The sequence below is a fragment of the Sycon ciliatum genome, chromosome 6, assembly GCF_964019385.1.
Source record: "Sycon ciliatum chromosome 6, ocSycCili1.1, whole genome shotgun sequence".
NCBI classification, from domain to species: domain Eukaryota; kingdom Metazoa; phylum Porifera; class Calcarea; order Leucosolenida; family Sycettidae; genus Sycon; species Sycon ciliatum.
The window spans coordinates 961,156-974,406 of NC_088648.1; the positions used below are offsets into that span (position 1 = coordinate 961,156).

Genomic DNA, 13,251 nt, shown 5'->3' on the forward strand with positions numbered 1-13,251 from the left:
GTAAAATGCGGACACACTGTACGTTTTACTACTCCCACACACACAGTGGCCACTGTGCCAGTGGTTTGGCGCTGATCTGCATGATCTGAGAGTCCACGCGTGCACGAGCGGCTAGGGCCGGGGGTCAACGACATGTCGACAGGTTTTTTTGGTTGATCGGCGGCGGCGTTGGTAGGGTGTAGAACTCTGTACTGACAGTCTGTCTGTCTGTAGATACCTGTACGCAATAATTATTTTTTGTTGTTGACTGACGTGACGTAGATCTACATTTTTGTGTCTTGTACCGGGTTGTACTGTCTTTGTGTCGTCTGTTGCAAAAGTAACAGTTTGTAGCTTACTTGTCTTTGTAGATGAAGGAAGAATTTTGAAAAACTATTATTACCTTGGTTCGCTTGGACTGCAGGGACAGGCGATACGGGAGTTCTTCGCTCACACCGAAGCCAAACGCTAGCTCACACTATCTGCAGAGGCTTTAGCTAACAAGGCCTACGAGGCTAAGATGTTGGGCTGTGCTTTGAGAAGAAGTGGCTCGCTGAGGTAGGTTCGATTTGTATCCACAATAAAATAAATATTCCCATCCGCCGTTGTCGTCGTCATTCTTGGATCGACTTGCGGGCTGGACGATCTATTGGCTACTACTGTTCATGTTTCCCCATTTCAGGCTGCCAGCTGCTTCACTAGCAGCTAGGCCGTCCCTGGGCCTCCATACGCTTGCTACGACAGAAACACCGCCACCTCCCGCTTGCCGAAGGTATTTGACAAAAACTTGAAAAAGCATAATTTGTTTTTCAGCCTGGCGTGACAAACTGCAGCAAAAGCTGGAGAAGAGTCTGTGGTAGGGAGAACGACGCACACACTCAGAAAGAGAGACAGAGATAGGAGAAGAGAGAGCGGAGTGTGGAGAATTCATGCATGTAAATACTGAAATTAATAGTGCCAAATACAAAGTGCAGAGCAGTTTGTGGCAGGTACTACACATGTCCATTTACATTGTTATGTAATGCCCCCCCCCCCCCCCCCCACACACACACACATACACACACGCACACACACATACACACACACACACACACACACACACACACACACACACACACACACACACACACACACACACACCCTTCACTATCATATTATTGGGCAACGATCCCGTTTGACTTTGCGAAGTAAAATCAAGACTGATACATAGATACATGTAGCAGTGTAAGTGTTAACCTTAGTAACCTTAGTAACCTTAGTGGGTATACAAGTAGAGAAGAACAGACAGAGACGGAGTTTCACTAATGGAGAAGGTTGATGCAGTATGACGCCGCGTTGTGTGCACGTGCCAGTGTTAGTGCACACTCGTAGTAGTGTGTGTGTTATTATTATTATTATTTATTCTTCTTTTACTAGGGAATTCCCAACAGGCGTCAGCGCCTTTTTACAGGGAACCCTAGGTATAATTTGATGGATGAGCGAAATTCAGCTGGTGAACTAGACATGCGGCAAGCCGGTGGAAGTGTATTCCACCTGGCAGCGCCCAAATAAGAAATTGCACTAAAGCCATATCGGGTGTTAGCGGGGGGCAGAACAAGAGCAGCAGAGACTTGGCCCACGGGTGGTGGCTGCAGTGCGAGCACCATGGGCGCGCAAGGTAAAGCGGTCTCGCAGAAGAGGACTAGCAAGTCCATTCAGGCAGCGGTAAACAAATACATAGGTTTTGAAGTTGAGGCGTTTACAAGTTAGTATGACTGTATGTGTGCGCGCGCTTGTGTGTGTGTGTGTGTACACGCATGCGTGTCACTGTGTGTATGTGTGTGTGTGTGTGTGTGTGTGTGTGTGTGTGTGTGTGTGTGTGTTCATGTTTTTGTGTACATGTACATGCACGCGCTCATGTGTGTGTATATCCTTACGTGTGTTCTTGCATATGTGTGCCCGCATTCATTCTTGTCCCATTTATTACACACACGCTCTCAACACACACACACACACACACACACACACACACACACACACACACGCACACACACACATACACACACACACACACCACTTGTTTGCCCGTGCACAGCCTGTTGACAATACGCGAGAAGAGTGACTTCCCACGTGATAACGTCGATGCTCCGGTGTCGACCAAGTACAGCCTTGGACCACAGCGTGAGGGCATGGTGGGCGATCCGCGCCGCACTGCACTACAGGGACATCCCAAACTGGGCAAGAACGCCACACTGGACAGGAGTGCAGGTAGGATTGATTCTCCAGGGGCGGATCCAGGAGGGGTTCCAGGGGTTCCGTGGAACCCCCTAAATTTCGTAAATGTACTACTGGCAACCAGATGCGTGTCTGTGTACAAGACTGTATCAGCCATTCAGTTTTGACTATACTGGACCCCCCCCCTATAGAGATCGCTGGATCCACCGCTGTTCTCCTGTTACTTGAGAACGGCTTTATTCACACAACACCAATAGCGTGAACACCATGCCGCGTAAGTAGTAGCATGACAAGTTGTCCAGATTACATACTGGTGGATTGTGATAAACCTGTGATGTCACTATCTGATTGTACTTTACTCTACTGTGCGTACTACCGTAAAACCTTCCCTAACCGGACGCCATGGGTGCAGCTAGAACTGCCCCGGCATGACAGGACCCAGCATGATCCAGGGATGCACAGTCGATTCACAGCACTTTCGTACATGAAAAATGACCCATTGCCGGTCGATACAGGACCCCGCTTGATCCAGGGATGCACAATCGATCCACAGAACTTTCGTGCATGGAAAAATGGGCCGGTCGATACAGGACCCCGCTTGATCCAGGGATGCACAATCGATCCACAGCACTTTCGTGCATGAAAAATGGGCCGGTCGATACAGGACCCCGCTTGATCCAGGGATGCACAATCGATCCACAGCACTTTCGTGCATGAAAAATGGGCCTGTCGATACAGGACCCCGCTTGATCCAGGGATGCACAATCGATCCACAGCACTTTCGTGCATGAAAAATGGGCCGGTCGATACAGCCTTACAGGACCCCGCTTGATCCAGGGATGCACAATCGATCCACAGCACTTTCGTGCATGAAAAATGGGCCGGCCCGTACATGATCCCGCTTGGTACAGGGTCCGGCAAACACATGTCTTACTGTGCCTGTTGATATTGTCTCGATCACATGCTGATGGATTCACGGTGATGAACCTGTGATGTTATCCCCTGATCACACTCTACTCCACTTTCCATACTACCTGTTGATGTGTAGATTACGTGATTACGAAAGCTGACCAGCTCATCGATTACGTGCGTGAAGCGTCACTGTGGCCTATGCTGTTCGGCCTGGCGTGCTGTGCTGTGGAAATGATGCACATCGCTGCACCACGGTAAGTCAGAGAGATCACTCAACACTGCTTGTCGCCACTGCTGATGCTGTTGATACTTGTAGTGCTGCACAGGGGCGGATCCAGGAGGGGTTCTGTGGAACCCCATAAATTTCCTAAACGGACTACTGGCAACCATATGCATGTCCATGTACATGTATCAGCTATTCAGTTTCTTATTCAGTTTTGACTACTGGAACCCCCCTGTAGAGATCGCTGGATCCACCGCCGCTGGTGGATATACCCCCCCCCCCCCCCCCCCCCCCCCACACACACACAGCTCTAACTTCTGCTGCTGTTGTGACTGGTAGTGCTACTGCTCATGCTGGTACTGTTGATGCGGTGCTGCAGATGCTGCCTGCACTACTACTGCTCCACATTGCTGCTGCTGTAGCTGCTGATAGTGCTGATCAAGATGAGTGATGATACTGTACCCCTGCTGTGATTCCTGTTGCTGTTGCTTTGTTGCTGATTATGGAAGGAAACAAGTGGAAGTTAAGGCAAAAATTAAAATTTCACCAGTTGTAGTCTTCGGGGTGCTGAGTCGAATGGTCGTGGTCCCAGGAAGCTGAGACGCTCCCTTCCTACTTGAATCCCAATCGAACTCGCGCACTTCCACCGAAACTGGGTGACTGCGCCCTACCAGATGGGGATTTGTATGCAAAATGTCACTAAAAGCGCCATTTCGTTCTTATAAAAGCACGGATGACCGCGATTGGCCCATATGTTGTAGTCTTTTGGACGCTGAGTCGACTGATTTTGGTCCGAAAAGGCTGCGATGCAGCGTTCCTCCTTTATTCCCAATCGAACATGGTTGAACAAGCGGTCACGTGCTCCTGCGTACGCCAGTCACCTGGTCACCGTGCCTGCAGGGTACAACTTACTAGCCTGTTTGACCTTTTTTGGGTGCAGTCCTGTCACTCGAGTTGAACCTTGGTGTGAAAGTTGTCGCCTGCTGGCGTGGTGACCAGGTGATTAGGGCACCCAGGAGCACGTGACCGCTTGTTCAACCATGTTCGATTGGGAATAAAGGAGGAACGCTGCATCGCAGTCTTTTCGGACCAAAATCAGTCGACTCAGCGTCCAAAAGACTACAACATATGGGCCAATCGCGGTCATCCGTGCTTTTATAAGAACGAAATGGCGCTTTTAGTGACATTTTGCATACAAATCCCCATCTAGTAGGGCGCAGTCACCCAGTTTCGGTGGAAGTGCGCGAGTTCGATTGGGATTCAAGTAGGAAGGGAGCGTCTCAGCTTCCTGGGACCACGGCTATTCGACTCAGCACCCCGAAGACTACAACTGGTGAAATTTTAATTTTTGCCTTAACTTCCCCTTTAACTGTGAGACTGTTTGTTGTTGGATTACGGGGGGGGGGGGGGGGGGGGGGGGGGGTTATTCGCCTCTGATCTAGGTACGTTTGTTTGTCTATGCATTTCCCGGCAGCTATGCCTAGTTGTATCACGTGATCGGCATGTATAAAAAAGACTAAATGTGTGTTTGTGCGCGCGTGCGTGTTTGTGTGTGTGTGTGTGTGTGCACGTGTGTGTGTGTGTGCACGTGTGTGTATGTGTGTGTGTACGTGTGTGCACGTGTGTTGGTGGGTGTCTCTCTTTCTCTCATCCGTTTTACTTGTTCTACTTGGACTATGACTGTCAACCCATCCTACTCCCATCCTACTCCCATCCTGATCCCATCCTACTCCCATCCTACTCCCATCCTACTCCCATCCTACTCCCATCCTACTCCCATCCTACTACCATCCTACTCCCATCCTACTCCCATCCTACTCCCATCCTACTCCCATCCTACTCCCATCCTACTCCCATCCTTCTCCCATCCTACTCCCATCCTACTCCCATCCTGATCCCGATTTTTTCTGTGCGTTTTCGGCGGATGTCTACACAACTCACCTACTCTGCAACCCGGCACGACCTTCATCTTTACCATCGATGGGCCACGAACCACCTTTGCTGCCGTGCTCCCATATGCTACCCGTATATTGATTGCGCATCGTCACCATGCTAATGCTGCTGCCTAACACAGCTACGACATGGACAAGTTTGGCGTGGTGTTTCGTGCCAGTCCGGTATGTCACACATGCTCTACGTGTTACTCTCTGTACTGTTTTGCCAACTTACAATCCAGTGTGATTACCTACTACTAAAGCTGAAACCTGAAAGTGGGAGTGCGACTTAGAATCGGGGAAATATGGTATCTCTTTGCCTACTCGGTACACAAATTCATAGTATTTATTCAGTGCTCTCTTTGCCTGTATTGCGGTGGTAATGCAGATGTACTCGTTCTATGTGGGTGGGATTCTCTGTGCATAGGTATATGACTGTCACCTTAGAGGCAGGCAGCGTCAGTCATAAGGAATGAAAGTCCACATTAGATTTGTGGATGGAGGCCATATGTCATGTGAGCTCCCATAGCTCAGTCGGTTAGAGCGTCGTGCTAATAACGCGAATGTCGCAGGTTCGAGCCCTGCTGGGAGCACGCTCTTTTTTGGGGGAATTTTTTGGCCAGGTTTCTTTTGAAGCATTCAGTGGTGGGTGGTGGGATTTTCGTGTGTTTGTTTTGGATTTAGCTACCTATGCTAAACCTGTGTGTGTGTGTCTCTCTCTCTCTGCTTGCGTCTGTGTGTTTTTGGGGGGATTTGTCCGTGTAGCGTCAATCGGATGTGATGATCGTTGCCGGTACATTGACAAACAAGATGGCGCCAGCACTGCGGAAGGTGTATGATCAGATGCCCGAACCGAAATACGTCATCTCCATGGGCAGGTATGAACAGTGTGTGTGTGTGCGTGCAGGACCGCCGGAAGCAGTTGTCCATTGATCCAGTCGTACCATAGTCTTTCAAGTTTGTGTAGAATATTGCGGGGACGTACATGTATGCCCTCCTCGGCAGTAGACATGCATTGGTAGACACAACGTTGGTCCGGTGTTAAATTCTTTTCTGTTTTTTTTGCATGGACTGGTGGTTTTGGATCAATACAAATTTATGGGGTTGTATGTGTCGTTTTTTGTATAAAAATGGTCAAAAATTGTGGATTCAGATTTTACGATCCACACCAATGAATGGGCTGGTGAGTTCAGATCAACCTCGAATAAGTGGCCTTTACAGCATTTTTACAATGTATGCAGCCCATGCAATTTAGATTGAGTTATTTTTGGCCCCTGCACCTTGTATAAGGCATGTTAAGGAAGAAAATATTTTGCGAAATTTGCGATTTTGTGTATGTCTGTGTTCCTGTGTGTGTGTGTGTGTGTGTGTGTGTGTGTGTGTGTGTGATGATAATTTTCAGTTTGTGTGTGTGTGTGTGTGTGTGTGTGTGTGTGTGCAACTGCAATCGTGGTGCGAGACCATCTGCTGCTGAGAGAGCAGCTCTGCCCCTCAGCTGCCCACGTTGTAAACGCAATTTCCGCCGGCAGCAGGATCTAGCCAGACATTCGCGGTCCTGCTTGTGATCCGTGTCCCGTTTTCTGGTCCCCTTTCCATAGGGGTGACACTTGCCCCTCTGGGCAGTCATGCTGCTAGTAGTAGTAGTAGTAGTGTGTGTGTAGTGTGTAGCAGGTTACACTTTCTGAGCTCCGTGTTCTTGGCTTTCTCCCAAGTTTTCTGCCTGCCCAGGGCGACTCTGGCGTAGCCAGAGTCGACCCTGGAGCACCCTCGCACACTGCCAAGGTAGTGCTGCATGATTGGAGCGCGGAATCGCGATGTAGCTTGCAGGACAATTTACTTTGATATTGTCACTGCTGCGTCGGCCGTGGTCCACCACTCGCAGTGGAGTAGCTGTCCCTCGAGTGCTGTGAAGAATCCAAGCTCGAAGAATGCAGTGGTGGGAATTGCGGATTGGCTAGTGGAGTGCTGGAACAACTCGTTGTTTTCAGTGGAGTGGACGAGCGAGTGCGGAGAGAAAGGTCCCAATGGCGGAATAGTGGGAATTGAAACTTCAATCTTTCGTCGTCATGAGTGCACTGGTCAAGCGTTGTGGAAGTCTGTCGGATTTGTGAGGCCTTGCCCTGCCGCTTACATCGTCAACGTGGAAGAACTGCTAGTGGAGTCCTGGTGGGATTTCGGATGCCCACACTCCTTTTGCTTGGTGGATTCTTTCGTGGACAGTGTTTTTTCGTGGCGTGAAATTTTGAATTTTTTTTCCTTCCTGTTCATTTTCAGTCGTTGTCACTGTAGCTGTCAGGTTGTTGTTACAGTACAGCAGTCGTCCGTTCTGCTCCATTGCTTCATCTGTTTTGCCAGTTCTGCTAGCTGATTCTATTTATTTATTTGCCACTGCCCCTCATAGTGCTCATGCTTGGGTGGAGGGCGGCGTGACCCGTTTAGGGTAGCTGTATCATAGTAGTAGTAGTAGTAGTGTGTGTGTGTGTGTGTATGCGTGCGTGTGTGTGTGTGTCTGTGCATGTGTGCTTCAACTGCTCTCGTCTGTAGCTGTGCCAATGGAGGTGGATACTACCACTATTCGTACGCAGTTGTCAGAGGCTGCGATCGCATTGTGCCCGTTGATGTCTACGTTCCAGGTAAGTGACTGCGAGGGTAGACTCCTCTCTCTCTCTCTCTCTCTCTCTCTCTCTCTCTCTCTCTCTCTCTCTCTCTCTCTCTCTCTCTCTCTCTCTCTCTCTCTCTATCTATCTATCTATCTCTCTTTCTCTCTTTCTCTCTCTCTCTCTCTCTCTCTCTCTCTCTCTCTCTCTCTCTCTCTCTCTCTCTCTCTCTCTCTCTCTCTCTCTCTCTCTCTCTCTTTCTCTCTCTATCTCTCTCCACCCTACAATGACTGACCCGCACATGTGTTCTGGCCTGTGTAGGATGTCCACCGACTGCCGAAGCCCTCCTGTATGGCATCCTGCAGCTGCAGCGTAAGATTCGTCGCGAGCGCCGCATGTCTCTTTGGTACAGGGATTAGCTCTCAATGCACATCAGCACATGTTCCCGATCATTCGCCAAGCAGTGTGTTCATGGCAGTGGTGTTGAAGCATCGTGTAGCTGCGCTGTAAGCTACATTGAGCGACTGCTGTGCTAACTACCAAGGCCGTGTGTTTAGGCTGTGCATTGTTGCTGATCAATGCATCCATGTTATTGGTTGTATGCAAGGGTGCATGTGTGTGTGTGTGGGTGCGTGAGTGTTTGTGGGTGGGTGTGTGCGTGCGTGCGTGTAAAACGAGTTGTTTGTATTTTATGTTGTATAGCTCTGTGGTCATGTGTAGTGCTCAGCCGTGCATTTTGTCATAGTCAATTTCACTGTTTTTGCTCAATCTACTAATAATTATTATCATTCACGAATCTCTACCGAATACGATTGACATTGCAAATCACCGTATAAAGACCATAGATTTGTGGGAAACACCCTAGTAAAATAAATAATAATAATAATAATGTGTGTTCGTGAGGGGGGGATCTAATGCATTGATCCCTATGATTTCCAATATAAATCGCTCTTTTTTTATAATAAACTTCAAGGGCAAAGAAGGGGATGTGACTTGCAATCGAGATTGACATCCTACTTATAGTCGTATGCATGTATTGAAACTATAATTATGGCTCAAACCTGAAAATGAGAGTGTGACTTATAACCGAGTGGGCCGCCTTATAATCTGGGATGGTAACTGTTGTGGCTTGCAATCAGCAACCACTGATATACAATCTGTATTGTTTTACGCACGCACCCTGTCAACCGTGTGCTTCCGATTGTATCGTGGTTTGTTAGCTAAGTGAACAATCTAGCGTACAATGAATCCCGTGCGATTTGAACTGCCCTGTACATAGTACGTGCATGTAGCTTGCTGTGATGTTCCGGAGTCTTCCGGGATTAATCGCCTCGTGTTCTTGTAAATAAACTACGGTCAGTTGCGATCTGAGTGATCTTTGGGAGTAGACTGTAGTTTTTAGGTGCGTTCTCCGAAGGCAACAGTAACCTGGACCAATGCACTATGTGCTTGTTCATGTCTTATCAGACTTCGTATAGTCAACTTTGCGTATAACCAAACTCGGCGCGGGGCATCAGAAAAGTGTCCTTATTCGCGAAGTGTCCTTATACCCAAAGGCATATTGTTGCTCAGACTAACCCTCCCCCTAGCTCTCCTCGACCACCCTGTCACCCCTGATACTCGCTTGACTCCTCTGTCAGATACTTCTTCTTTCGTAATTTTCTATTTCCTGTCTTCTCTTTTCTAAATGCGGCTTATCCATTCGCCTTAATATCATTGGGCCTAGTTCCCATTTATTGTGCGAATTAAAATAAACCAACCAACCAACCAAGGGCGCGTTTGGTTGGTACGAACTAGAACAGGATTCACCAGAACAGCGCGTTTGGTTGGGACTGCACCTGTTCTGGGTCGGCCAGAACATGTTCTGCTTGCTCCGGCCTCGAGGCCGGAGCAGACCGAGCAGTTTCACTTTTTCACAGTGAAACCTGGCGGGAACATCGATTTTGGTCCCAGATGATCACGTGCATACGCTTTTGGGTTGGTTTCGTCGTACCGTACAAAGTGACCATGGTGACCCATACACATTTTGAAGAATGCACCAAGTTTGGCACATTTTTCCACAAAAATGTGCTCTGTTTCTGGAGTACCGTTTGGTTGGCATGAGGCTGCTCCATGTGCACCAGCTGTTCGATCCTGTTCTAGATCGTACCAACCAAACGCACCCCAAGTCTCATTATAATTATGATTATCACTCTTCTTTATCGACCTCCTCTAATTCTCGTGATCCTTGACTGGTCCTATATTACCCATATCGCCGTAACATCGACCGCTTGTATCGACCGCTTGTATCGACCACTTAGGCAATAGTGAGGTTTTGCATTCCGAATTTCGGTACAGCGTTCTTCGGTCATTTGTCGAACATCAAAATGTCTGAAGGCCTCTAACCGCAAGGATGTGAAGGCAGCTGCCACGGAAGCCCTTCGCCAATTCACCGCCCGAGCCTCCTCTGCCCTCCAGCACTCCATCAACCTTGGCAGTGAGGCGGGTGCGTCCAGCTGGCTCACGTGTCGCCCCCTCAGTCGGCATGGGTTCAGCTTGTCAAAATGTGAATTTCGCGATGGTCTGGCATTGCGGTATGGCTGGCACCCTGCACGGCTCCCCTCTACTTGTGTCTGTGGTGCCACCTTCTCTGTTGAGCATGCTCTCTCTTGCCCCACTGGTGGTTTCCCGACGCTTCGCCACAATGAGGTACGGGACATCATCGCTGGCCAACTGAAGAAGGTGGCACACAGCGTAGAAGTAGAGCCTCATCTCCAACCCCTCACCGGCGAGCTTTTGCGCTACCGGACGGCGTCCACGGAGGATCAGGCCCGTCTGGATGTGGCGGCGAGTGGCGTGTGGGGAGGACGGTTTGAACGCGTTTATCTTGATATACAGGTGTTTAACCCTTTCGCTCCTTCAAACCGCTCCTCTTCTCTCGCTGCTCGCTACCAGAGCCATGAGCGAGAGAAGCGTCGCAGGTATATGGTCAGAGGGTGCAAGAAGTTGAGCGAGCCTCCTTCGTACCTGTCGTATTCTCAGCCACAGGTGGAGCCGGTCGAGCTGCTTCCGCTCTTCTTAAGCGAATTGCTGCTCTGTCTGCAGAGAAATCCGGAGAGCCATACGCAATGGTGATGGCGTTGCTGCGTTGTCGTCTTGGTTTTGGTCTCCTGCGTGCCAGTGTTGCCTGCCTTCGCGGTGCCCGGCGGATGCGCCGCGTCAATGATCAGTCTGCTGTCCTCGCAAACGCGGAGGCTGCATTGATTTAACTTTCTTTGCAACTCCTGCAGTCTAGGTACTGAGTATCATTGTTATCTTGTGTGTGTGTGTGTGTGTATGTGTGTATGCGTGAGTCAACAGCTTTGATAAAGTTATTGTGTTTACCCCTCTTGTTTTCTCATCATTGTGTTGCTTTTAAGACCTGGCTCCAAAACACTTTGCTAAGTATAACTGGTTTGTGTCCACCAGGTCAACACGTCATTCCTTCTCATTACCCCGTGCCAATACCTCCCTGTTTCTGAAATCTCCTATCTTCTCTGCGTACACTCTCTGGTCTTCCCTGCCAACTAGCCTTAAAGCATGCACAGACATTAAGGAGTTCAAGCTTCAGCTTCTTCGTCCTAAATAATCTCACCATTTTCGCCATGCTTCCCCTTGCAGTACTCTCTTTGTTTCTCTCCTTATTATTCAGTTCGCCGTGGTTGGCTACTACCCGACTTCTCATATATATTGGCAGTCTTCTGACGAGCCAGGAGATGTTGAATTAATAATAATAATAATAATAATAATAATAAGCTGTTGCAAAAATTTGCAACAAAGATTTGCAAAGAGGAAACTGTTTTGTCGAAACATAGATAGTCATGGGGCGAAGTAAAGTAAAGTAAAGTTTGCACGTCCGCATTACCACCGGCTATACAATTGCGTTGAGAAACACAACCAGCTTAGGAAGTTTCGCATGTGCCAGGCCACCACCATGCCTGTGATACCAGGGTGGCAGATGCAGCGCCTAACGGCGAGGGTGAGGTGGTAAGTCTCACAACCAATGCCCGACAAGGGGGCTAACCCTGAGAGGTTAGCTGCATCCATGTTACCCTCACTCCGAGTAGTGAGTACCCAGTTGACCGTGGGTGTTGGCGCAATTCACTGCATGTAAAGTGGTCGAAGTGAATATCGAAAAGCCGAAGAGACGTTTCTCGTTGTGCCTCAGACTCTGAAGATAGCGTCACTAGGCTTATTTATTTTTTTACGAGAAACTACGAACCTCGAGAACAGAATACTGCATGATAGAGGTGGTTGAAGACGCAACTGTAGTGGTGAAACTGGAGCATCTCCGCCGACCTGAGGTCTCAGCTTCAGCGACACTTCAGTGCACCAAAAGTGGGGAGGAGTAGGCACAGCGGGAGGGGAGGGGGGAGTACATTTGTGTAGAGGGTGGGAAATGGAAAGATGATACATGTGATAGAGTAAAAAAGGGGGGGAGCCAGGGTGCAAGCGGAGATGGTGTTCAGGGAGGGTTCAGAGGGCATCTGTGGCTGAGTGCCAGTCTCAACTGCGGAGAGACTTGTGGGTGCCTTCCTTGAATGCATGCATTCCATTCTGGGTGGGAAGGTTGCGCAGCAGGGCAGATGGGAGACGATTCCAGTCTTGGATCGTGGCATTGGAGAATGATCGGAGAGCACTATCACGGGCTCCGGCGGGTGGCTGAAGGAATCGACCAGGGTTGACGGTGATGCGAAATCGTCAAGACTTACCGGACTTTGTCGGCTCGAAGGCTAGTTGGGATACTGAAGTAGACGCCGATCCTTTGATAAATTTGGACGAGGCTGAAAGAGCAGCTACAAGCAGAAAGAGATGCATGTTGTTCCGATGAACTGCCTTTTGCGGAGTCCAGCTGAACTAGCTCGAAAAGAACTAGAATTACTCATGGATTCAGCACCAAGTCGTTATGAGCACTCTGCAGCAGCGCATGCAGTCTGAGTTTCCTGATGAAACAACACATGCAGTGACATGTGGACAGCTGTGCTCCCAAGACAGCAGTGACGGACTCAAGTGCTATCAACAAAGAAGAGCATTCTTGTCAATGTTTCCACCCATTAGTCTATGCAACACCACAAGGAGAAGAAAATATGAAAGTAAAGGAAGTAGAGCAGCAAAATAATCCGGCCACATTTTTTTCATACTTACCGCGAATGGAAGGGATCTCGATATGAGATCAGCCTAATATCTGCTGTTTCAGATGAAAGGATTGTTCACAGAACCAATGCAGTGACAGCGTGTCTGCAGACCAGTTGCCATGATAAACATCCCAATGATCCCTAACATAGTTTACACCTGTCACTCCCTGGATAATTTTGGGATAGTATTATGTTAAACACTATTCAGCCATAAGAAAACATGGGTGCAGTGAATGGGA

General features: G+C 48.9%; 1 protein-coding gene and 1 non-coding gene across 2 annotated transcripts; both read left to right on the plus strand.

Moving 5' to 3' along the window:
* Positions 1-328: 328 nt before the first annotated feature.
* Positions 329-8,736, plus strand: LOC135819116 (NADH-quinone oxidoreductase subunit B-like). Its single transcript, XM_065332267.1, has 8 exons — positions 329-537; positions 662-751; positions 2,054-2,226; positions 3,242-3,359; positions 5,403-5,445; positions 6,028-6,140; positions 7,807-7,895; positions 8,181-8,736. The coding sequence occupies exons 1-8, from the start codon at positions 500-502 to the stop codon at positions 8,276-8,278; spliced, it is 762 nt and encodes a 253-aa protein (XP_065188339.1). The 5' UTR covers positions 329-499; the 3' UTR covers positions 8,279-8,736.
* Trnai-aau (transfer RNA isoleucine (anticodon AAU)) lies at positions 5,782-5,855 on the plus strand. The gene has a single exon. It is a non-coding gene; the product is annotated as a tRNA-Ile (tRNA).
* Positions 8,737-13,251: the final 4,515 nt, after the last annotated feature.

Bases quoted from the DNA above. Each gene is read 5' to 3' on its own strand.
- LOC135819116 (XM_065332267.1), top strand. From the start codon at position 500: ATGTTGGGCTGTGCTTTGAGAAGAAGTGGCTCGCTGAG. The intron at 752-2,053 runs GTATTTGACAAA...GCCCGTGCACAG, and splicing joins CCACCTCCCGCTTGCCGAAG to CCTGTTGACAATACGCGAGA. The intron at 5,446-6,027 runs GTATGTCACACA...TTGTCCGTGTAG, and splicing joins TGGTGTTTCGTGCCAGTCCG to CGTCAATCGGATGTGATGAT.